The 20,569-nt window shown below is 54.0% G+C and overlaps 8 protein-coding genes across 8 annotated transcripts; 5 read left to right on the top strand and 3 right to left on the bottom strand.

Annotated features, from left to right (window-relative positions):
• Nucleotides 1-125: 125 nt before the first annotated feature.
• Nucleotides 126-2,917, top strand: TRIREDRAFT_44725 (thioredoxin protein). The gene is made up of 3 exons (XM_006961964.1): nt 126-671; nt 741-2,262; nt 2,301-2,917. Exons 1-3 carry the CDS (start codon nt 472-474, stop codon nt 2,643-2,645), a joined length of 2,067 nt encoding a protein of 688 aa, XP_006962026.1. The 5' UTR covers nt 126-471; the 3' UTR covers nt 2,646-2,917.
• Nucleotides 2,918-3,247: 330 nt separating this feature from the next.
• TRIREDRAFT_55631 (phospholipase) lies at nt 3,248-6,436 on the bottom strand (the record flags this gene model as incomplete). The annotated part of the gene is made up of 8 exons (XM_006962023.1): nt 3,248-4,543; nt 4,619-4,742; nt 5,204-5,303; nt 5,362-5,481; nt 5,537-5,560; nt 5,629-5,890; nt 5,968-6,152; nt 6,223-6,436. The coding sequence occupies 8 exons, from the start codon at nt 6,434-6,436 to the stop codon at nt 3,248-3,250; spliced, it is 2,325 nt and encodes a 774-aa protein (XP_006962085.1).
• Nucleotides 6,437-8,916: 2,480 nt separating this feature from the next.
• Nucleotides 8,917-9,571, top strand: TRIREDRAFT_2250 (uncharacterized protein; the record flags this gene model as incomplete). The annotated part of the gene is made up of 2 exons (XM_006961879.1): nt 8,917-9,330; nt 9,425-9,571. 2 exons carry the CDS (start codon nt 8,917-8,919, stop codon nt 9,569-9,571), a joined length of 561 nt encoding a protein of 186 aa, XP_006961941.1.
• Nucleotides 9,572-11,035: 1,464 nt separating this feature from the next.
• Nucleotides 11,036-12,290, top strand: TRIREDRAFT_31248 (uncharacterized protein; the record flags this gene model as incomplete). The annotated part of the gene is made up of 6 exons (XM_006961936.1): nt 11,036-11,099; nt 11,154-11,236; nt 11,322-11,415; nt 11,468-11,507; nt 11,579-11,816; nt 11,901-12,290. Coding segments are annotated over 6 exons (909 nt in total), but the record flags the coding sequence as incomplete, so codon positions are not given.
• Nucleotides 12,291-12,606: 316 nt separating this feature from the next.
• Nucleotides 12,607-13,835, bottom strand: TRIREDRAFT_30455 (translocation protein sec62; the record flags this gene model as incomplete). The annotated part of the gene is made up of 3 exons (XM_006961935.2): nt 12,607-12,792; nt 12,858-13,408; nt 13,481-13,835. Coding segments are annotated over 3 exons (1,092 nt in total), but the record flags the coding sequence as incomplete, so codon positions are not given.
• A 470-nt stretch (nt 13,836-14,305) lies between these two features.
• TRIREDRAFT_55548 (uncharacterized protein) lies at nt 14,306-14,867 on the top strand (the record flags this gene model as incomplete). Its single annotated transcript, XM_006962236.1, has 3 exons — nt 14,306-14,347; nt 14,427-14,538; nt 14,608-14,867. 3 exons carry the CDS (start codon nt 14,306-14,308, stop codon nt 14,865-14,867), a joined length of 414 nt encoding a protein of 137 aa, XP_006962298.1.
• Nucleotides 14,868-15,161: 294 nt separating this feature from the next.
• TRIREDRAFT_103517 (uncharacterized protein) lies at nt 15,162-17,216 on the bottom strand (the record flags this gene model as incomplete). Its single annotated transcript, XM_006962022.1, has 4 exons — nt 15,162-15,325; nt 15,398-15,859; nt 15,918-15,946; nt 17,158-17,216. The coding sequence occupies 4 exons, from the start codon at nt 17,214-17,216 to the stop codon at nt 15,162-15,164; spliced, it is 714 nt and encodes a 237-aa protein (XP_006962084.1).
• A 187-nt stretch (nt 17,217-17,403) lies between these two features.
• TRIREDRAFT_120035 (uncharacterized protein) lies at nt 17,404-20,109 on the top strand (the record flags this gene model as incomplete). The annotated part of the gene is made up of 1 exon (XM_006962235.1): nt 17,404-20,109. One exon carries the CDS (start codon nt 17,404-17,406, stop codon nt 20,107-20,109), a length of 2,706 nt encoding a protein of 901 aa, XP_006962297.1.
• Nucleotides 20,110-20,569: the final 460 nt, after the last annotated feature.

Below are 20,569 nucleotides of genomic sequence, written 5' to 3'. Positions count from 1 at the left end.
ACTCGCCTCAGTGTGGCGAACCACTTCGTTTCATCTCCGTGTCTCCAATCTCCCTTTATCTACATACATCTTCAACGACGACGGAACACGGAGCAACGAGTAGTAGTAGTAGTAGCATATGTAACTGCTACTGCTGCCACCTGGTCCCAGTCGCCGATTCTCGCGCTTTCGGGGCATCGCTTGGGCTGCTCTGTCACCGCCAGCATCGACAGACAGCGTCCAGTCTCGCGAATGGCTCCAGCTGCCCTGCTCTGATCCTCGAGTCGTTACCCTTGCCGTACCTGAATTCCAGTCATTGGCCGTCAGACACGAAGCAGCGCTTCCTCTTCTACTCCTTCAGCATCTTGATTAGCTCGCGAAGCTGTTCGGGATTGCGTCGCAACCGCCGCTCTTGGTTATAATTCGCACTCCTTGGCTCGGCCCTGCCCACCAGCATCGAGCGCCTTCAAGATCATTCACCACCAGCCCGCCATGCGGCTAACATCCTTCTTCTCTGGCCTGGCCGCCTTTGGCCTTCTGTCATCTCCAGCACTGGCAGATGATGAAGCTGACAACGTCCCCGCGCCCACATACTTCGATTCCGTCATGGTGCCTCCCTTGACAGAACTAACGCCAGACAACTTCGAAAAGGAGGCAAGCAAAACCAAGTGGCTTCTTGTGAAGCACTACAGGTACTAAGCCCTTCAGCCATATCACACCACTCCCCGTCTGATTCAAGCTGACGCGTAGCCGCTGTCTAGTCCATACTGCCACCATTGTATCAGCTACGCCCCGACCTTCCAGACAACCTACGAATTCTACTACACATCCAAGCCAGAAGGAGCTGGCGACACGAGCTTCACCGACTTCTACGACTTCAAGTTTGCTGCCGTGAACTGTATCGCCTACAGCGACCTTTGCGTTGAGAATGGCGTCAAGCTATACCCCACTACGGTTCTATACGAGAACGGCAAAGAGGTCAAGGCCGTAACGGGTGGCCAGAACATCACCTTCCTTTCTGATCTCATCGAAGAAGCTTTGGAGAAGTCGAAGCCTGGATCTCGGCCCAAGTCTCTCGCATTGCCCCAACCGGGCGACAAAGAGCGCCCCAAATCTGAGCCCGAGACAGCATCGAGGAGCGCAACCGAGGAGAAGAAGCCCAAGAAGCCGGTTGCCACGCCGAACGAAGACGGAGTGTCAGTTTCCTTGACGGCCGAAAACTTCCAGCGCCTGGTGACTATGACTCAGGATCCCTGGTTCATCAAGTTTTACGCGCCGTGGTGCCCCCATTGCCAAGACATGGCGCCTACCTGGGAGCAGCTGGCGAAGAACATGAAGGGCAAGCTCAACATTGGAGAGGTCAACTGTGACAAGGAGTCGCGATTGTGCAAAGACGTTGGTGCGCGGGCGTTTCCCACTATCCTGTTCTTCAAGGGTGGAGAGCGCTCAGAGTACGAGGGGCTCCGAGGCCTGGGCGACTTTATCAAATATGCCGAAAACGCCGTCGACCTCGCTAGCGGAGTGCCTGACGTGGACTTGGCAGCATTCAAGGCTCTCGAGCAGAAGGAAGACGTCATCTTTGTCTACTTTTACGACCACGCCACCACATCGGAGGACTTCAATGCCCTCGAGAGGCTGCCCCTGAGTCTCATCGGACATGCCAAACTGGTTAAGACTAAGGATCCGGCCATGTACGAGCGCTTCAAGATCACGACATGGCCCAGATTCATGGTTTCGAGGGAGGGTCGCCCTACGTACTACCCTCCCCTCACCCCTAACGCGATGAGAGATACCCACCAAGTTCTGGACTGGATGAGGTCGGTTTGGCTTCCCCTTGTCCCCGAACTGTTGGTTACCAACGCCCGCCAGATCATGGACAACAAAATTGTTGTGCTCGGCGTCCTGAATCGAGAAGACCAGGAATCCTTCCAGAGTGCTCTTCGGGAGATGAAGAGCGCAGCCAACGAGTGGATGGACAGGCAAATCCAAGAGTTCCAGTTGGAGCGGAAGAAGCTGCGAGACGCGAAGCAAATGAGGATCGAGGAAGCTGAGGACCGAGACGATGAGCGCGCCCTGCGGGCCGCCAAGGCGATCCATATTGACATGAACAATTCCGGACGGAGAGAAGTGGCCTTTGCGTGGGTTGATGGCGTAGCGTGGCAGCGCTGGATTCGAACCACGTATGGCATTGATGTTAAGGACGGAGAAAGAGTCATTATCAACGACCAAGATGTAAGCCTCAAGCTCACCCCCATTTGTCCTCCCTCTACAATATTGCTTTGCGTTTCGAACATGAACGACTAACAAAAACATTTGAACAGAGCCGCAAGTACTGGGACAGCACCGTGACGGGCAACTACATCCTCGTCAGCCGCACGTCCATCCTGGAGACGCTCGACAAGGTCGTCTACACCCCGCAGGCCCTCAAGCCCAAGCTCACCATTTCCTCTTTCGAGAAGATCTTTTTCGACATCCGCGTCTCCTTCACCGAGCACCCCTACCTGACCCTGGGCTGCATCGTTGGCATCGCCTTTGGAGCCTTCTCCTGGCTGCGTGGCCGCTCTCGCCGTGGACGCGGCCACTTCCGGCTCGAGGATTCCATCAGCATTAGAGATTTCAAGGACGGGTTCCTTGGTGGATCTAACGGCAACACCAAGGCCGACTGATTGTACACCATACGGAGAGCCTAGCGATGTGGGTTTCTACCCCGATGTTTACTTGAATGGAGTTATTGGAAGGGATAGGGGAGCAACACGGGACTGGCAAAAAGGTCTACCTTAAGAGGAGCGGAGGTATACAGGAGCTTTGAGGGATCGGGCGTAAAGAGATAACCTACTCCCAGAGTATGGTACCATGAGGCGGCTTTCTGCTTTCTGGAGAGAGAACGGTAGAGTGGTATAATGCCCCTTGATGCGCGGACGGCAGCTGGAATGAAGACTGCGCCAACGAGAGACACCCAATTCCTGCCCGCGCCTCTCTCTGATGGCTGGGGATCATGCAAGCCCTCTTTTATTCTTCTTCCTCCCACCTATTTGTCCCCGAGCATACCTTCTGGTGGTTCTTTGGACGAATTGCCTACTACAATTGCTCTTGTATACAACCTATGCATACGAGTATCATTGTTCAACTAATGGCTTTTTGCTTAGAATTTTGTCGTTACTACCTTTGTAATGTAAATAGGTCATGAGATATCCCACGCAGCCATCAAATGCCATGTTGACGGAACCTAGCCAGTGACCAAGTGATGCCATTCACTCGCTACTTGAGCCTACGTGTACAGTTCATCCGTCAGTCCGTTCAGGGTCAAGCCCTCCTTGGCAATATCCTCAACCTCAATCAGGAACTGGAGAGGCATGTTGATGAGGGTGCCGCGAATCCGGCTCAGCCACTCCTTGAGCTCCTGCACACCGCCGGGGAATTCTTCGCGGACAGCGTGACCGTACGGGACCTTGTTGTCGTCGTTTCCGTCGTCGGATTTCTTGTCGTCTCCCTTGGCGCTGGGGATGATGAAGTGCTTTGAGAAGAACTCCTCGTAGTCGTCCCAGGTGCGCACGTGGTCGTCGGGGACGGGGTGGAATGCTCGGCTGAACACTTCGGTGTTGGTGCTGGCCGTATCCTCCCAGAGACTCAAAAAGTCTGGGCTCAGGGGGTCCTCTACAAGCCGATCGGCGGACGAGCCCCAGTCGTAGTCGTTGGGTGCGTCAGTCACCGGCAGCCAGTTCTGGTCGGGTCGGTCCCATCGTTGGTCGGGCAGCAGGCCGAGGTGCTTGCGGAAGATTTGCCTTCGCAGAGAGGCGGCGAATTCGCTGGCCGCGTACTGCTCGCCGTTCATGTAAGACTCAAGGTTGCGAGGGCCCTCAATCACCACAGCAATTTCAGAATCGTGGGTTCCCAACTGTGAGCGATCGTTCAGGTTGGCGGAGCCGCAGATGACGACGCGGTCATCGGCAATGAGGAGCTTCGAATGGATGTAGAGCTGCTCGCTCACAAAGGCGTTGAACTCGTCTTCGGGTGCGCCGTCCCAGGGGATGTCGGCGATATTGGGCCCGTCCTTCATGTAGGCGGAACTCACCGTATCCAGAGTGTCGTCCTGGACTGATCGGGCTTGGCGTTGATATCTGTCGTAGTTGTAAGAGTCGCCATCATCACCGCCGTAGCGCTCCTCATTGACGTAATCGTCGTGATATCTTCGCGCGTCTTCGTACGATACGCCAGAGCGGTATTCCGCCTGTTGCATGGTGCCGGATGTGTTGATACGGTCATAGTTCCGAAGGTTGTAGAAGCCAATGTACTCCCTCGGGTTTTCAATGCCTGCAGCGACAAGCTTCTGGATGATGCTGTGTCCGCCTCTGCTGATGGAGTTGTATTGGAACTCCATGATGGCTCGGGTCCCGAGGGCTTCCTTGGACTTCAGATCTCCAGCGAAAGCTGGGACAGAGGGCATCACCACCCACACCTTGAACGGCTGGCCCTCCTCGTAGGCTCGAACGATGCGGTCAACTATGGCAGCGCCAATCTTGTTGGAAACGGGGCGCTGCTCGTCACTTGTCGCCGTGATGAAGAACTTTTTGTGATAGATAGGTCAGCACATGCCCGGCATCGTTGGGGTCAAGTTCCCTTGCTGAACAGGGCTGCGTACCTGATTCTCAATGTAGACAAAATGCTTCGCATTCGTGATGGCGCCAACATATGCATTTGCAATAGAATGCTCCGTGGGATGGCCGGATGACCATGGGCAGCAGCTGGACTCAAGTTTAGCAAAGCTGCCCTGTATATGTAGTTGTTAGTTAGATCGCTACTACATACCTTCGGGTAAGCTGGATGCGCGTAGCTTCCCTCTCACTGCGCCGGCCGTAGGAGCGCTCGCCATCGTACCGTTCGCCATCGTACCGCTCGTCGTCGTATCGTTCGTCACGATGGGATCGGTGCCGCTCTGATATGCCCAGGTGTCCCATCTCCTCAGTGATATGTTCAGTAAAGCGACTGAACATGCCGCGGCTGCCCCTATCCTGTTCGTACTCTCGCTCTCCATCTTCTCGTCGATCGTAATCCTCTTGTTCATATCCTTCTTGCTCATATCGTCGACGTGACGAGCGGTGTCCTCCGGGCAGGCTGAGCCTTTCGTACTTTCCGGGGTCCTTCTCGTTATACTTGGCGTCAAACATGAAGTTCCTTGTATCGGTCAGTTGAATAAGCAAATCAGCTTGGAGTGAGTCTCTCGTACCATCTATCGACAAAGTGGGTGACAAGGTCGGACACAATGGGGCCGTTCATAGACAAGGCAACGTCTGACCAGCCCATTCTCGAGCTCTTGGTTCGATCCACTGCACATGCTATTAGCATCCTGTGGTTTGAGATTGTAGAGACGGAGGGCTGACTCACGTTGATTCTGCTCCCAGTTGCCAACATCGGCAAAGTCGAAAATCCGAGCGTTGTTGTAATCCTGGCCGGGGAAGATGGTGTTGTCCACGTTCCCAGGATGAGCATCTGCAATCGGATGGGCTTCATACTTGCGTTAGCTGAAAGCTTTCACCTATATCACTACACTGCTACTCACAGTTGGTATCCCATCTTCCAAAGCCTAAGCAAAGTGGTTAGCGACACTGATACCTGAGGACAGAAATAATGAACGAAGAGGTTTTAACATACACATATCTAGGCCTCCCATGAAAACGAGGTTACGGTCGACGACAAGAAGCTTTTCATGATGAGCCCAGTAGAGGACAACATCATCTGCCGCGCCGTAGATTGCTTTGAGCGTGTCCTTTGATACAGTAGCCAGGTCAAAGTTTGTCAAGTTCTTGAACGAGTTGCCGATTTCCGAAGCAATGTCGTATCCAGCCGGCGCGTGGTCAGGATGCCGGAAGACGCTGATGTTGGGGTGCAACTTCTCGAGGGCATGCTTTGTGTGCTATACACCTCACGAATGAGCCATGTCCACGTTTTGCAAGTACTTCGGTAGAGGACACGAGGGTCTGAATGACATACCGCAGAGTTAAGAGTGAGAGCGGCCTCGACCTCTTTGTACACTATGATGTGAACCTTGACTCCGCGCTCGGCGGCAGCTTGAAGCATGACATCGAGACGATACTGCTCGTTACGAGATGGTGGACGCCGAAGGTAGAGCTCAGGACTCAACCACCAGTCGAGAATATAGATGCTCTCCTCCGCCCCTGCCAGGCAAGTGTTAGTGGAAATACCCTTAAGTGGAATGCTTCAGCAAGAAAGGCAGATGGGTCTTACGTTGGAGAGCCTCAGACACGGCCCAGAAGTAGGAGCAGCCATCGACAAACCACTTGATGTTGCCGGTAGAAGGGGCTACAAATGACTGGTATCTGTTGGCAACGTGTTCTTCTGGGTGAAGCTCATCGCACTGATAGCCCGAATGCGAGTGAGAGTGCCGTTCAGCATCACCTTCGCCTCCAAAGATGGCCTCGACTCTATCAAGCAGACCCATCGCGGAAGGCTTTGTGATACGGGGCAACCCGAAGAAATCGGGTACTACCGACGAATGGGGGGTTGGTGTTTTGAGAAACCAGCGGATAGAGGCTCGCTGTGATGCCGCAACGCTGGAGAATGAGGAAGTAAATGATGATGACAGATAACAAAAGAGCTATCGAACACGAAAAGCAGAGCTGCTCTGATGAAGCCGAAACTACGATTGGTAGTCAAGAGATGTGTTCAGTGGTACGAAAGTCACGGCCACAGAGGACTTGAGGGGGGGTAAAGAGGGGTGAGGAGGAGCTCTGAATCGGAGCTGCTGGAAATTCAGGGTGCAAGCATGCCGGGTCGCATGCGCGTCTGACGATTGCATCGTATCACGGGCGGCCAAGAGTCCTGAGCCCCGTTTCTTATTGGGTTCAGTGGATCGAACGACAATGCAAGCACAGCCACTGAGCGTCAGTTTGCGAGGCCGCTTGTGCTGATGGACTTTGTCCAAAGAGGCACGAGACGGAAGATCCGTTTTGCCAGCATGATGCGGTGGAGGATGTTGGTGAGCTGATTGGCTGGGAGGCCGGATGGCGCTTCTTCGTTGCCAATGCATTTCAAAGACCCCTGAATGGAGACATAACCTTCAAAGCATCTTGTCGTAGGGCGGCGTGAATCCCGCTTGCCCGCCTTGTCCACTGAGGGAAGAGCTGGAGCTCTGGCAACTCCTGGCGAGTCAGATGTGCGGGGTTGGGGATTGGAGCAAGAACACGGCGATTTGGTCTAAGCTGGGCCATTGCTGATGCTTGCTTGCTTGCTTGGACCACAAGAACCAGGATATGCCTTGAAAAAGTAATGGCACTTAAAGGTCCTCGTTAGAGGTCAGCCCGTGCACAAAGGTGAGTCTAAGGTATGTACGGATGGCGGACGATGGATAGAGAAGATGATGGGTCTGTCAATGCTCGGAACAAATTGCATAGTAGTAGTACACACCTTAACGGGAATGGCATTGGCAATGGGTTGAAGCACCAAGCCTTGCCCAGCTCAGCTCGTGCTTGGCAGATCTCCCACCTGTTGACTGTCCGCTTGGGAAGACTGGCAGACAACTGCCCCAATAGAAGCAGCAGGTCGAGTGTTGTTCGAGCCTTGGAGAGGCAGCGGACCCTGATCTTGGATCTTCTGCGTATGGCCATGAGCATCTAGTCGATGCCAGCGACTTTAGAGCTCGGGCATGAGCGTAAGTGTTGCTTGCGTATGACACAGAGTAAGGTGTAGCTCGATCATGTGTTCCGAGATTGTTGCAAGTAAGGCCAGTGGCCAGCTGACATCGTGGAGTATTGCGTTTTTCAATGGAGGGTCCCCAGCTTGCTAGTGAGTGATATCACCCCAGAGATCGACTAGGAGGAATATATCTGTTGAAACCAGCGGCCAGAGGCAGAGGGGACCAGTTTGAACGAGGAGGAGTTATATGTATCAAGCCGGAGAGAGGTGAGGTGAAGTGAGGAGAATTCTGATGTCAGCGCCTGCCTCCTTTCTACATGTATGCTCTTTCCCAGCATCCCCAATTGCGCGCTCAGGTATTACCTAAGGCACTACAGAATAACTTCAATTCCATTGTGAGATACATGTCTGTTATTTGCGTGTACATACATTCTATGCTGGCAGTATTGCAAGACAAATCAACTTTGATTGCCCTTCCATTTTGGCATCAGATACTCAAGTCGCTGCTCCGTCACATCGCGAGTACCTGGTTTCGTGGGCTCCGTCATTTTCGATAAGCTGCCCTGCTGTTTAGCGCCGTCTTTCAGGGGCCACAGCGCTCCAGTTGGTCGCTAATCGCCGCTGACAAGCACTAGAACTCAACCCGACAGAAAGATCAGCCACTGGAGCTCACACCCTACCTAACCTCTCAATTGACCTCATCTCATGCAAGGTACCGGCGCGATTCAAGCCACTCAGAAGCTTTTGCTGCCGTTCCACTGAAAATTCTCCAAGCGGCCAAACACCAGACGCCCTCAGCCCTGCTCTGCATCCTCAACTTCACTGCCTCTATTAAGCAGCCGATAATCGGAGAAGAACTTGTCTAGTCACTCACGTCAGAATCTGATACGAGACATTCGGTGTGAATAGCAACTCAATACAATCATTAGCATAAGAGAGCTACTAACGTGGGGACCTGATTGATACGTCATACAGCAAAAATCGACGGGTAAGTCTTTTTGCACGATGCTTCTAGGAATATGAGCTGCCTATGGTATCCCTCACCTTCTCTCAAAAATACCTGTTTACTAGGAACAAAACAAAGCTTTCACCACTGCTTGAAGTTCAGAGCTGACGATATACGTAGGAAAGCGTCTACCAAAACTCACGCTTGATGGTGTCAGCTGAACAATAACATACGTATTCGTTTCACCGGCTGTCAGCACACCCCTTTCTGAAGTCAGCTATATCAGCCTTTACACCATCCTATCTGTCCATTGCCCTCGGAAGATCAACACTCTCGCAAAGATGCCTGCCCCCGGCATTGTCATCCCGTTCGACATCTCGCTGCATTCACATCTCACGCCTTACCTGGCAGCGATTCACGCCTCTTGCATCACCCACGATCACACAATAGCAACTTTTCTCCTCCCGCTGTCACATGAGAAGTTGCTTTCCTGGTGGAAGGAACGCATTGCCGAGACCAACGATGGGAGGAGACTTATGCTGCTCCTCGTGAGCGAGCTGGATCCAGGCGGCCGTATCAAGGGGCCCGAGCTGATAGGAGTCGTCATGCTCTGGATGCCATACTCCGAGACTGGATCATTTCGAGGCTACGTGGAGAAGCTGCTCGTACACAAGCATCACCGGGGAAAGGGCGGCGCGAGAGCACTGATGAGTGCCTTGGAAACAGAGGCCCTGAGTCGGGGCCGAACATTACTGGTAAGTTGCGCTTCTAATCCATCCCGAGCTCGACTTGTATTGTTCATTTTCAAAGCATGAAAGAAAGAGCATTGCGCTGACCTTGTCTTTGTAGTTGCTCGACACGGAGAGTGGCAGCCAAGCAGAAGCAGTCTTCAACAGACTTGGGTACACTGAGCTAGGAAAGGTTCCGGGGTACGGCATGAGTCCTGCTGGAGGACTCAAGGACGGCACGTTCTTCTATAAGACTCTTCAGCTGTGACAGCGAGCAAAGCGAGGGTCAGTGACTGACATGGCAGCGGCCAGCCTTTAGAGATGATTATAGTTAGCGGATTTTGTCACATGTGCTACTGCTTCGAAACAATAAAAACAATAGTAATACAGGTGCTTGGGCATACTGGATATTGCTACGATCTGTGATTGCAGCGAATGGCAAGCGTCCAAGGTCGCACTCTGAAGCCACGTGCGTGCTAGGACTATGTTCTGCGCATATAGGCTACTGCGAAAGATGCATGTATAGGTAGCTGGCTGGCGAGACCTTGCCTTGGCAGCGGCTGGATTCGTGCCTTGCCTGGATGGCGGGCCTCGGTGAGAGAAACTAAAAAGGTTTTGGCATTTCGAGAAAGAAGAAAAATTCAACTGAGCAGCAAGGCAATCTCACTTTCAAGCTTATGTAAATGATAGTCTAAGCCAAGTCTCACATTTGCCGGTATGATATAGTATTCAGATGTAATGGCTGGATTGATCTTTGAGTTGAACTGGGGCTTTCGACTCTACCCTTATCTACAATTGCCATTTCTCCTTCCGTAATTCCACTGCAGATGCCTGTACCGTCTTCATGGAAACAGCTATACCTTGTATTATGCGTACTTGTTGGCAGTTAAACATGCGTCTTTCAAAAGTTCCGATGAAAAGATCCCACCTACGGAGGACGCCGCGGCTCGCTGATCCCTGTCAACAACCTTGAACACATACTCGGCCAGAAGAAAAGAGAGCAGAAATTGCACCAAATCCTAATTGAAGCAGGATCAGGGACCGAGGGTCACAACGAGGTAGAAATCTCTCATTGAAAACACCAAGTCAGTCATGGCGCCGAGAATCGTCCATCTCTAATAAAGCTGCTGATGGCAAAACTCTTCCCGCCATGTAGGTATGTATGTACTTGTTCGTTGACAAGGGTCCCGACCACCCGCGCTCGAGAAGAGGAGCCCTTTAGCTGGAAGCGGCATGTCGAAAGCCAGATACAGCCGTGCTATCCCGTTCTCCTCATGGCTCGCCTGGCAAGGGCCCGCGCTTTCATCCACCAACTCGGACGTCTGAGTGCCGGGGACGCTCGGTATAGCATCCCGCTTCCTGCATGGCCCGACCGCATTGGAGGTGGAGGATCGTTTGGTGACGGCGTCTGTAGGGAGCACAAGTGAGCACCAGCACGCGTGAACGCTGCAGGCCAAGATAGACCGGGGTGTCATGGCTATCTCTCGCTTTTCATGGCATCTATAAAGCCACGAGGGCGACTCGGATGCAGCCGCCGATCTTCTTCTCTTCCCTCTTTTTTTTTCCGTTTTTTTTCTTCTCTTTACTTCTCATCTTGCTCGTTTGTCTGTAGATCAAGATCGCGGTACTGGCTCAGTGACTGCTCCGGAATTCGATCCATACGTTCAATCCGCCTGGTAAAACCTCGACACCAGAAGCCATGTATCGCAATGCTTTCGCTGTGCTTGCGGGTGCCCAGCTCGCTGCTGCTGGGCTGTATCCCAACATGACGCCCGATAACCACACGTGTATCCTGGGTAAGTTTGATTCTTAGCCTTCAATTGGAACGAATACTGATTGCTTTCCAATAGCCGATCCCGTCTTGTCGTGCTCTGAGAATGCTGTGTCCGAAAAGGTTGATACCTGCTGCACAGAGACTTATGGAGGACTGGTGGTATGTGTCACAGAGAACCTCAATCGCGTCTGCGAGACAGAATTTCTGTACAGATTGCTGACATGACCGACTACATGTATTCCAGCTTCAAACCCAGTTCTGGAGCACTCACACCGGCCTCGAAAGCGAGGGACAGGTCCTCCCGCCTTATACCTGGACCATCCACGGCCTGTGGCCTGGTATGTATAAGCCGGCCTCTCGCCTCGACTTCAGTCTGACTCTGTCATCTAGACTTCTGCAATGGCAGCTACACCCAATACTGCGACCTCAGGTACCTATGCTCCTTTAACTGCCCTTTTCCAAAGCAATGAGAATTATCTTGTTAATCAGCGCTGTCTGTAGCCGCCAATATGACCCCCAGCCTGCCCCCAACACCACCAACGGCAGAGCTGATGGCACCCCTGTGCCTCCTTACACAGGTCCATCCCTCGAGACCCTTTTCGAGCCTCACGGCAAGCTGGATCTGCTGGCCTACATGAAGAAGTACTGGATCAACCAGTACGCCCCAAACTGGGAGCTCTGGGCCCACGAATTCTCCAAGCACGCCACTTGCTTCTCAACCTTTGACACCGAGTGCTACGTAAGGATCATCTCCCGCTACCCTTCCCCCTTATATTCACCATCAACCCCCCCTAGGCATTAGAACCTCTAACCCGCCAAACAGGGCCCCAAGGCTAGCAAGTATGACGACCTTTTTAACTTCTACGAGACCGTCATCGCCTACTACAAGGCCCTGCCGACCTGGGGCTGGCTCTCTGCCGCCAACATCCGCCCCTCCAACACAACCTCCTACTCCCTCTCCGACGTCCAGGCCGCTCTGACCCATGGCTACGGCGCCGTTCCCTACATCGGCTGCAGCGGGCCCAAGTACAACCAGACCGACGCCGGCAAGGGCTCGCTCGACAACGGCGGCACCCAGCTGAGCGAGGTCTATTACTACTACCACGTCTACGGCGCTGCCCAGCGCAATCAGGGGCTGCGAGTCGGTGCCGACATCGCAGGCGGCTCCCTGTCGTCCTGCGCAAAGGCCCCCGGCGCCATCTGGTACTACGAGCGTGCAGCTGGCAGCGAGAGCGCATAGATACCTAGCACGCAGACGAAGACGTGCCATCGTGGGGGAGAGAGTGTGTGTGAAAAGAAAAATAACCCTGTCCATAACTCGTACAAAACGCCAGCCCTCAAGGAGCATCATCGAGTAATTCTAATTGCCAATAAAACACCACAAAACACCCTCGTTGCTCTTATTCTCTTCCGTCATGTTCCATGAAGCATCGCGGCCAGGTCTATGGATACATGGTTAAGACTCTTATTCTGCTTCACGTCGGAGCGACCCGCGCAGCTCATTTTCGTACAAGTACATTCTCCTCGCTTCATTCGTCTGCCATCTCCTCCACTTTGGGAGCTTCGTAGGCCTTTTGCTGTTGAGGCGCCACGTTGATCTGTGTCTCCGTGCCCGTAGTCGTTGCAGTAGCTGGAGCGACCTGACCAGTCGCTGCAGCCACGGCAGAATTGGCCGCCACGGACTTGGACTTCTTCTTCTTCTTTGGCTTCTCGGTCTAAAGCATAGGTTAGCTCTCTGCACATATTGATAGAAGCAGGGCAACATTGAAAAGGTACTGACCTCGTGCCAGGCCCAGACGGGTCGGAAACTGTCCATGAAGGAGACGTCCTCCCAGAGGTTGGGGTAGAGCCAGAGTCCAGGAGGCACAACAAAGTACGTGACGCAGAAGAGAATAACACGGAAGATGGCCATGGCAAAGAAGAGACCGAGAAGGCCCAGCATGCCCCAGCTCAGGTAGTAAACTCCCTGGCGGAGCTTCAATGGCCACAGAGGGTACAGGACCACAGCAAAGATGATGACAAGGGCAAGAGCAGCATACAGCTGGCGCTTGACCTGGCTGCCCTCCCAGAGCCATACGTAGTACATGTCCTCTTTGGCTTCCTGCTGCTGCTCTATCCTGACATTCCACTGCCCCTTGACGCGCTTCGGCTTCTTGCCGTTGGGGCCGGGCTGCGGCTCGATCTTGGTGACTCTGAGCGCAAGCATGCTGAGCGGCAGCAGCTTGAAGGTGTTCTCCAGGGACGCTCGATCGGTGATCTCTGGCAGCAGAGGGTTCTTCTTTCGCGCCTTTTCATAGGCCGGGGACTGGAGCGCTCGCAGAGCACGCTTGACTGTTGGTCTCGGTAAGCAGTTGTCTTTCTTTGCGCCTCTCAGCGCCTGACAGAATACGGATAGACACTCACCCTTGAACATGTCCTTGCGCTCGCCGTTGAGAATCGAGGTACGTGGCTTCAAGTCCTGGCTGCGCAGGAACTTGGCGACGGCGAGTCCCTTGGGATTCGGCGGGCCCGGGGTAATGGGCTGCGGCTGTCCCTGTTGCGGGTGCGGGTGAGGATGCTGGTGAGGATGAGGGTGGTTGTGGCCCTCGTGTCCTCCCTGCTGCTGCTGTTGCTGGGCTGCCGCCTGCTGCATGGCGCGCATTCGCGCCATCTGCTGCTGCTTGATGTGCTCGATAAACTCGGGCACGGTCATGCCGGCCTTCTGAGCGTCCTCTGCAATCTTGCGCTGGATCTGCTGGATCTGCTCGGGCGTTGGCTGCTGGCCCATGAAGCCAGGCCCTGGCATGGGCATGCCCATGGGCATTGCGCCTGGAGGCGGTTGCTGCGGCGGCGTGGCCATGGTTTGTGCGATGCGCTGGGCGATGTCGTGGCTCAATAACAAGTAAAGCGCAGGTATCCGACTCGCAACAAGAAGTGGGCGTAGGGAAACAAGCTTGAGAGAGGCACAACCGCAGTGATGTCGGCCCTTGGAAAAGATGTTGGAGAAGCGAGCGAGCAAGCTGGTGGCATCTTTACAAGGTCACTGCGCTTACCTCCAGATGGACAGATAGCAATGTGTTCACTTGGACCGGATCGTTTATTCCCCGATTCCCGGCTACTGTTTCCCCGGCCGACAATCCGCACCCCACCAGACAACCTTGTGCTACAGCCTTATGGGCACCTCTTCGCGTCACTGCCATCAGCCTTGCAGCCATTGGGTGCTTGATTGATTGTTTGGAGCAGAGCAAAATGGGCGACCGACTCACGCAGCTACAAGATGCAGTTGATCAGGTATGGATTGTACTTGGCGAGGCGCATTAACGAGCTCCTCTTTGCCAAGCTCGTCTGGCTGACGGTATTTGTTCTTCAGTTCGCTCAGCAGCTTGTCGCTTGCATGCACTTTGTCCAGATGCGCCATGATCTCGAGAAACTAGGTCCAAACGACAAGATCCGCGAGCCTAAGGAGCAAGCGGCAAAAGAAGGTGCGTGAAAAGACCACAGATGAGCAATGAGATCCATGCACGTATACCTTTGCTGACCGTCTTGCGCAGTGGATGCCCTGCCTCCACAAGACTTTCGAGCCGGCCTAGTCGAGCTTTCGCGAGACCTCATTGTGAAGGAGCAGCAGATCGAAGTCCTCATCTCAACCCTTCCCGGCCTCGACAACAGCGAACAAGACCAGGAGCGACACATAAGGGACCTTGAAGAAGACTTGAAGACGGCCGAGGCACAGCGGGTGGAAGCACTGAGGGAGAAGGAGCTCATCTTGACCCAGCTTGACGCCATCATACGCAACGTACGGCGGCCATGAACATCCAGTCTTTCTTGTAGTCGGCATTCTCTTCTTTGCTTAGGTAGCGAGGCGTTCAGGATAGGCACCTGTCATGATTGAGGGCGGTGGTTAGAAACCATAAGGACCATGGACTTGGTAATTGTTTATTGAAGAGCGATGCGATTATCGGAGTGATGCTCGATTAGTTCGCATTCGCATGGTATCTATATATATCTTACTCTTCGAGGCTGGGAGAAACCCTTTCTTCTTCTAGCGGCCTACCATGTCTAGTACCGCCTGTGTCTATATTCCAACAAACCGTCGTACCTCTCTTCACGAGCTCTTGAAGAACTGGGGGTAGACTTGTCGCAGTTCTCGCAAGTGGCGAATCTGATACTGCGAGGCTTGGACCTTTGGCGCCGGAACATCCTCCTCCACCAGATGCGCCGCCGTCCAGCCCAGCTTCTTTGCAGCAGCGCAGTTTGCGAAACTGTCGTCTTTACTTGGTTGTTAGATAGGCGGTTCTCGGAGACTCAGTCGAGCCGCCAATGGCAGAGAGGCAGTCTTACCAACAAAATAACAGTCTTCCACTCGTTCCACCCCGGCCTGCTTCATAGCCTTCTTGAACATGTCCTCGTGGGGCTTGCACACCAGAGGTACCTCGCTGTAGTCACAGAAAGTGAGGCCCTCAAAGAGGTCGTCTATGCCCAGCAGTCGGACCACTCTTTTGGCGTGGTTGACGTACGCATTCGTGAAGAGCCACAGCCTCACCTTGCTCCTGTCGATGTCTTCGAGCAGCTGGCGCAGCTCCGGGTTGGGCTTGATGAGGTCCTCCAGCGGCAGAGCGTCGTCGACCTTGGCGTTGTACTCGAGCGGGTCAATCTGGTGGTGACGGACCAGGCCTTCAATGGCCAGGCCGTAGTTGGTGTAGTATTCCTTGTGCAGCTTGACAGCCTCGTCCCAGGGCAGGCTGAGATGCTCCGAGAAGTACTTGTCAATCAGCTCCGCCATGAGATCCTGCACTTTGCTGCCTGTCGCTCAGTTAGGCTCCGGTTGGGTCTTGAGTCATATTGCGCCATGTGCTCTTACTCCTTGGGTAGAGACAGTTGTCAATGTCACTTGAGTATCGTCAGCACATCTACCCAAGTCGTACATGGTGTTCAGAACGCTGATCGATTTACTGACAAGAACAGGACCGGCTTGCCGGATTTGTTGCCGTTGGGGACAGTCATCTTAGTGAGAGAGAAAGAGGCCGGAACTCGGTGTAGTGCTCGCGAGGCAGTATGAGGGATCGCTGGCGACGAAATGCCGATATGCTTCTTCTGAAGTGTGTGAAGTGAGAGGCGGAGGTTTGCGGCGGACTGAGCTGTGACTGAAAATGGAAGCCTATATGATATCAACGCATCCGGTCTAATATACCTAGGTACTTTTAGTTTGAAGAGAAAAGGATAGACGTACGGAGTATGACTTAGCCACTAGATGCCGATTTGAGGCGTGATGACTCGAACCTGCATCGGCTAGAGCGTCGCTAACAGACTGCTAAACTCAGCGGCCAGCCACCAGCTCTCGGCATGCAAGAATCGGTTAGGCGTCGTGGCTGCTGAATCATCCGCCTGGCTTTACTCTGAAAGGTTCATGACTGCTAACCTCAAAACAGATGAAGCAACGATGTGTGCTGATTCTCGCTCAGAGGCAGTACAAAAGTGGTGATCTCTTGACTGTAAATCAGCCTTCTTTATATGATAGGAAGCGATGCCCAATATGAATCCCCCAGATGTGTTGTAAGGCTCATCAGTCTTGAACATTTGCCGCATACAACCACAGTGCGAAGTCCAGGAGCTCTCTTACAGAAACATCTCGAGTTGTGATTCACCAAGAATATCACTGACAGAGCAAATACGCGACTTATTGATATGCAGATGCCTCAAAGTAGACATCAAATCCTGAGCTTTTGTTGCGAGGTGTCTCTCGTCTCGCATCGGGGCCTCTCTCATCTTGGCCGGAGACGAAGAGTCATGAGATCCCACTTGGTTCCACCAGAATACACCACTTGTTTGAACTCGCAATGAGGCATCACTTAACGTAAATCCTCTAACGAGCAGATAATGAATGGAGACCTCTTTAACAAGCTCAGTAATTAAGCTCTATATGCCTTAAACTCTGTAGAAAAAGGTGAAAAGGGTCACAGCCTGTGGTGCACTTCTATGTACACACATTTCATTTGGATCTCAAGATTCCCAGTTGATCGCCCCACATTTCCAAATTCTGCCCAACGAGCTAGTCACCGCCCAAGCGACTTGATCAAACCCGCTCCGAATATTCTCCCTACCTCAACTTCCCTTCCACCGCTGCCACTACATATATCAGCACGCATCCTTCCACCGCCATGGTTGATGCACAAGGCAAACAATACTCTGCTTGTCTCTTCTGAAAAGGCGCCCGGCGTAGCTTCGACCAAGAGCCGCCTCTCGACAATCCGCGAGACGTTTGCGCGTTTCCCACTGCGCCTTGACGCGGCAACTCCCCAGTCGTGCTAACGTTAGGAGAGGAAGAAAGCAGCGCTGAAGAGCTTGTCATGAGCTCAGGAGACCGTGGTCGGGCTGCCCCTGCTCGCGCAGGCGCGTCTGTGTCGGCCTCTCTGGCCGAAAAGGAGGCGAAGGAGATTGAAGAATGCGAAAAGATTGTGCGGTTTCGCGATGCTATTCTTGCGGGCAATCACCCATCCATCAAGCTTCCCCCTGGCCTCAAGGCCTTGTCCACCCCCCTCCCCACCTTCGCGAAACCGCCATCAGAGCCTGGCGAAGTAGACGCACGCCCTGAAGCTCTGCAGAAGCTCGCTACGGGCAAACAAGATCAGACTCTCAGTGTGTCGCAGCCTCCAGCTGATGCTCGCGCTCCTCCGGCGACTGGGCCCCAATACCCAAAGCCATTCGGAACCGGGACGACAGAGATCAATCCCATCCTACTTGAAAAGTCTGACGAGCTCGTTAGGGCCGAGATCCAGCTTCAGAGACAGAGGATTGAGCGGTCTCTGAGAGACGACATTGAACAGCGTCGAGCCTCAAAGCAAGTGCAAGCAGAGCCTGTCATTGAATTTGATCTATCTGATGTGCTCGCCAAGGCCCTGACTCTGGTTCAAGCCACTACTATACCTTTTTCCGCCAACGGAGACTCGAGTGCTAATCATGAAGCTGCAAGTGATTCTTTTGACGACAACACCTTCTACTCTTCGAAGCATGACACGCCCGAGTCCAACCTGACTTCGCGCGTGCGCCACTCGTCTGATGAGGCCGTGGTGACGGATGACCGCAGGCCCTCTCTGCCACGGTCTCATGTCGGCGCGAGCTATGGTAATATCGCCGCACCCTCTGCGTCTGCGAATGGTCACTTTGCTGCAGGACCCCCTCTCCGGCCTCCAGCCCAAGTCCCCGCTCCAGCTCCAGCTCCAGCTCCAGCTCCAGCTCCGGCTCCAGCTCCGGCTCCAGCTTCGGCTCCGGCTCCAGTCCAAGTCCAGCCTCTGGTGACAACTGCTGCCGCGAGCCGACCCCAGCAGGTGCGGGTTCCTGGTCTTCATATACTGGCCAACAGCGGAATCTCTCCAGCTTCGCAGGGTCCAGCCATCACTACGCGCCCAGAGCCAACCCAGGAGTTGCACACGGAGACTGAAGAATCAGGGGATAGTGGGCTGCAATATGACCCGGCTCGGCCTGCGTTGCCACCAGGTCCTCCCCTCATTCGAAACCATGACTTGATACCTGTTGCCCCTCAGCCAGCAAAGATTGCACCCTTAACTGTCGTCAATGCTCAAACGCCTGTCGTTGATTCAGCATTGGCCGCATCTCTTGGTGCGTCGGCGCAGGTGGCGGCACTCAGACATGGGCTCGATATTCCTGTCAGCTCTGAGAGCTCTTCTCAGGGTGCCAAAGATACAGACAAGAAGAGAGGAAAGAAGAACAAGAGGAAGGCCGAGCGGCAAGCGCTAGAGGCACAGGCCGGGCCAAGTATCAAAGTTGAGCCTCGTTCACAGTCGCCTATGACGGCTCCAGCCTACAACAGACCCAGCAAACGGCAACGTCAATCTCAGGCACATGCTAATGACTCTGGACAATCCGAGCCGAGATACGCCCAGCCTCCACCGAGCGCAACCTTTGAGCAACCATCGCCACAGGCGTTTCAGAGCGAGAGAGCTCCCGCAACCTACCACGAACCCGGCCCCACGCAATATCTGCCCCACGCCGCTTCAGTCTCCAGCATACGCGGCGAGCCAGCTGGGGGCCCAAGCCTCAACAGCGCCTATGATCCTCGCGTACCTGGTGAGGGCTATACCCGCCCTGCTCCCCTTGGCGAAAGCTATATGCGTCAGCCTCAGCCGCACGATTCGACATCCTATCCCCTTCCTCCTCCGAGAGAGGCTCATGGTCCTGCTGCAGTGCCACAAGTCATTCCCTACGACTCATATCGGGAGCCCATTCGCGTCTATCGGGAGCCAATTGAGGGCCCCCGCGCAAGTGTACGCCCAGAGGGTGAGTCTTTCATAGTCCCCCCGCGGCCACCCACACGGGTCATGGTCGATTCCTACGGGCGAGAGTTTGTCGAGCCTCTGGTCCCATCCGCCCGGCAATCCGTTGCCCCCATGCCTCGATCTGGAGAACCGGAGGTGATTTACGAACGATTGCCACCCCGGACTATATCGAGCAACCTCGGGCCTGCGCCGCACAACGACGGCAGCGTCGTATATGCCAGGCCGCTTTCGGTTTACGACCCCGTCAGAAGAGTATATGTCTCCGAGTCGGAGTATCCTTACGACCACCAGAGGGACGGTCAGTTCAGTGACCATCAGCTGCAGCAACGAGGATATATTCAGATTGTGAGGTCGCATGATGGCAGGATCATTGAAGAGCGACCGGCGGAGTACGTCTCGCGGAGACCCAGCCTGCGACCGCCCGAGCGGATGCGCTTCGAGCCAGCTATGCCATACATCCGCATGCACAGCGCACGTCCCGACGCTCCTGGTAGAGAATACAGCGCCAATGTCCACATGGATGGCCGTCACCCTGAAGGCCCACAGGCATACACCAGAGAGTATGCTGGTAGCCCCATGCAGCGAGCCCCAACTATTCATCGGGAGTATACCTCTAGCATGCGTCCACTGGACCGGTACCATGAGCCCCAGGGAGGAGCCCCCAGAGGGACGGATGAGATCGCCTTTATTGAGCAGCCTCGTGGAGCGTCGCGGGAAATTGTCTACGTTGATGATGTTAGGAGAGAGGTTTATCGGTGAGGACTGGTCGTTGGGGAACTTTATTTTTTTTTTCTGGGCAGGAGTGGCCACGGAGGCTGCTCCGGCCAGGTGCGATTGTATCAAGATCTTGTACGAGTACAATTTCACAACACGCATAGAGGATCTGGGGTTCAGGAGCCAGGAACAAGGGATTGTCTGCAGGGCAGTGGCGGAACAAAGGCGAATGGTTCAGCATAGGATCCAGCACGTGCTTCACGGAAGACGACATGGAGGGTCGTTTGGCTCCATCGAGGTCGGAAATGCCGGTGGAATACTTCCCTACATTACATTGTACAGAAATTGTGAGGAGCACGACCTTGATACTACCTAGATACTCGAGTCCCTCGTGATGCCGCTTCTCCATGTACAGGTACCTCCTAGAAGAGTATTCGCACGAAGCAAGGCAGCAATTTGATGTTCTCCGAGAGAGACAACCTAGGCTGAGGGGAGGATGGAGAGT

Source organism: Trichoderma reesei, assembly GCF_000167675.1.
Source record: "Trichoderma reesei QM6a unplaced genomic scaffold TRIREscaffold_2, whole genome shotgun sequence".
In the NCBI taxonomy this organism is placed as follows: Eukaryota; Fungi; Ascomycota; class Sordariomycetes; order Hypocreales; family Hypocreaceae; genus Trichoderma; species Trichoderma reesei.
Note: the sequence above shows the minus strand (reverse complement) of the source record. Positions and strands in the feature narration are given on the sequence as shown.

What these genes read in the sequence shown, in the direction of transcription:
- TRIREDRAFT_44725 (XM_006961964.1), top strand. Translation starts at nt 472, where the DNA reads ATGCGGCTAACATCCTTCTTCTCTGGCCTGGCCGCCTTTGGCCTTCTG. An exon ending in CTTCTTGTGAAGCACTACAG is followed by an intron (nt 672 to 740) that starts GTACTAAGCCCT and finishes GCCGCTGTCTAG; the next exon opens with TCCATACTGCCACCATTGTA. An exon ending in CCTCTACAATATTGCTTTGC is followed by an intron (nt 2,263 to 2,300) that starts GTTTCGAACATG and finishes ACATTTGAACAG; the next exon opens with AGCCGCAAGTACTGGGACAG.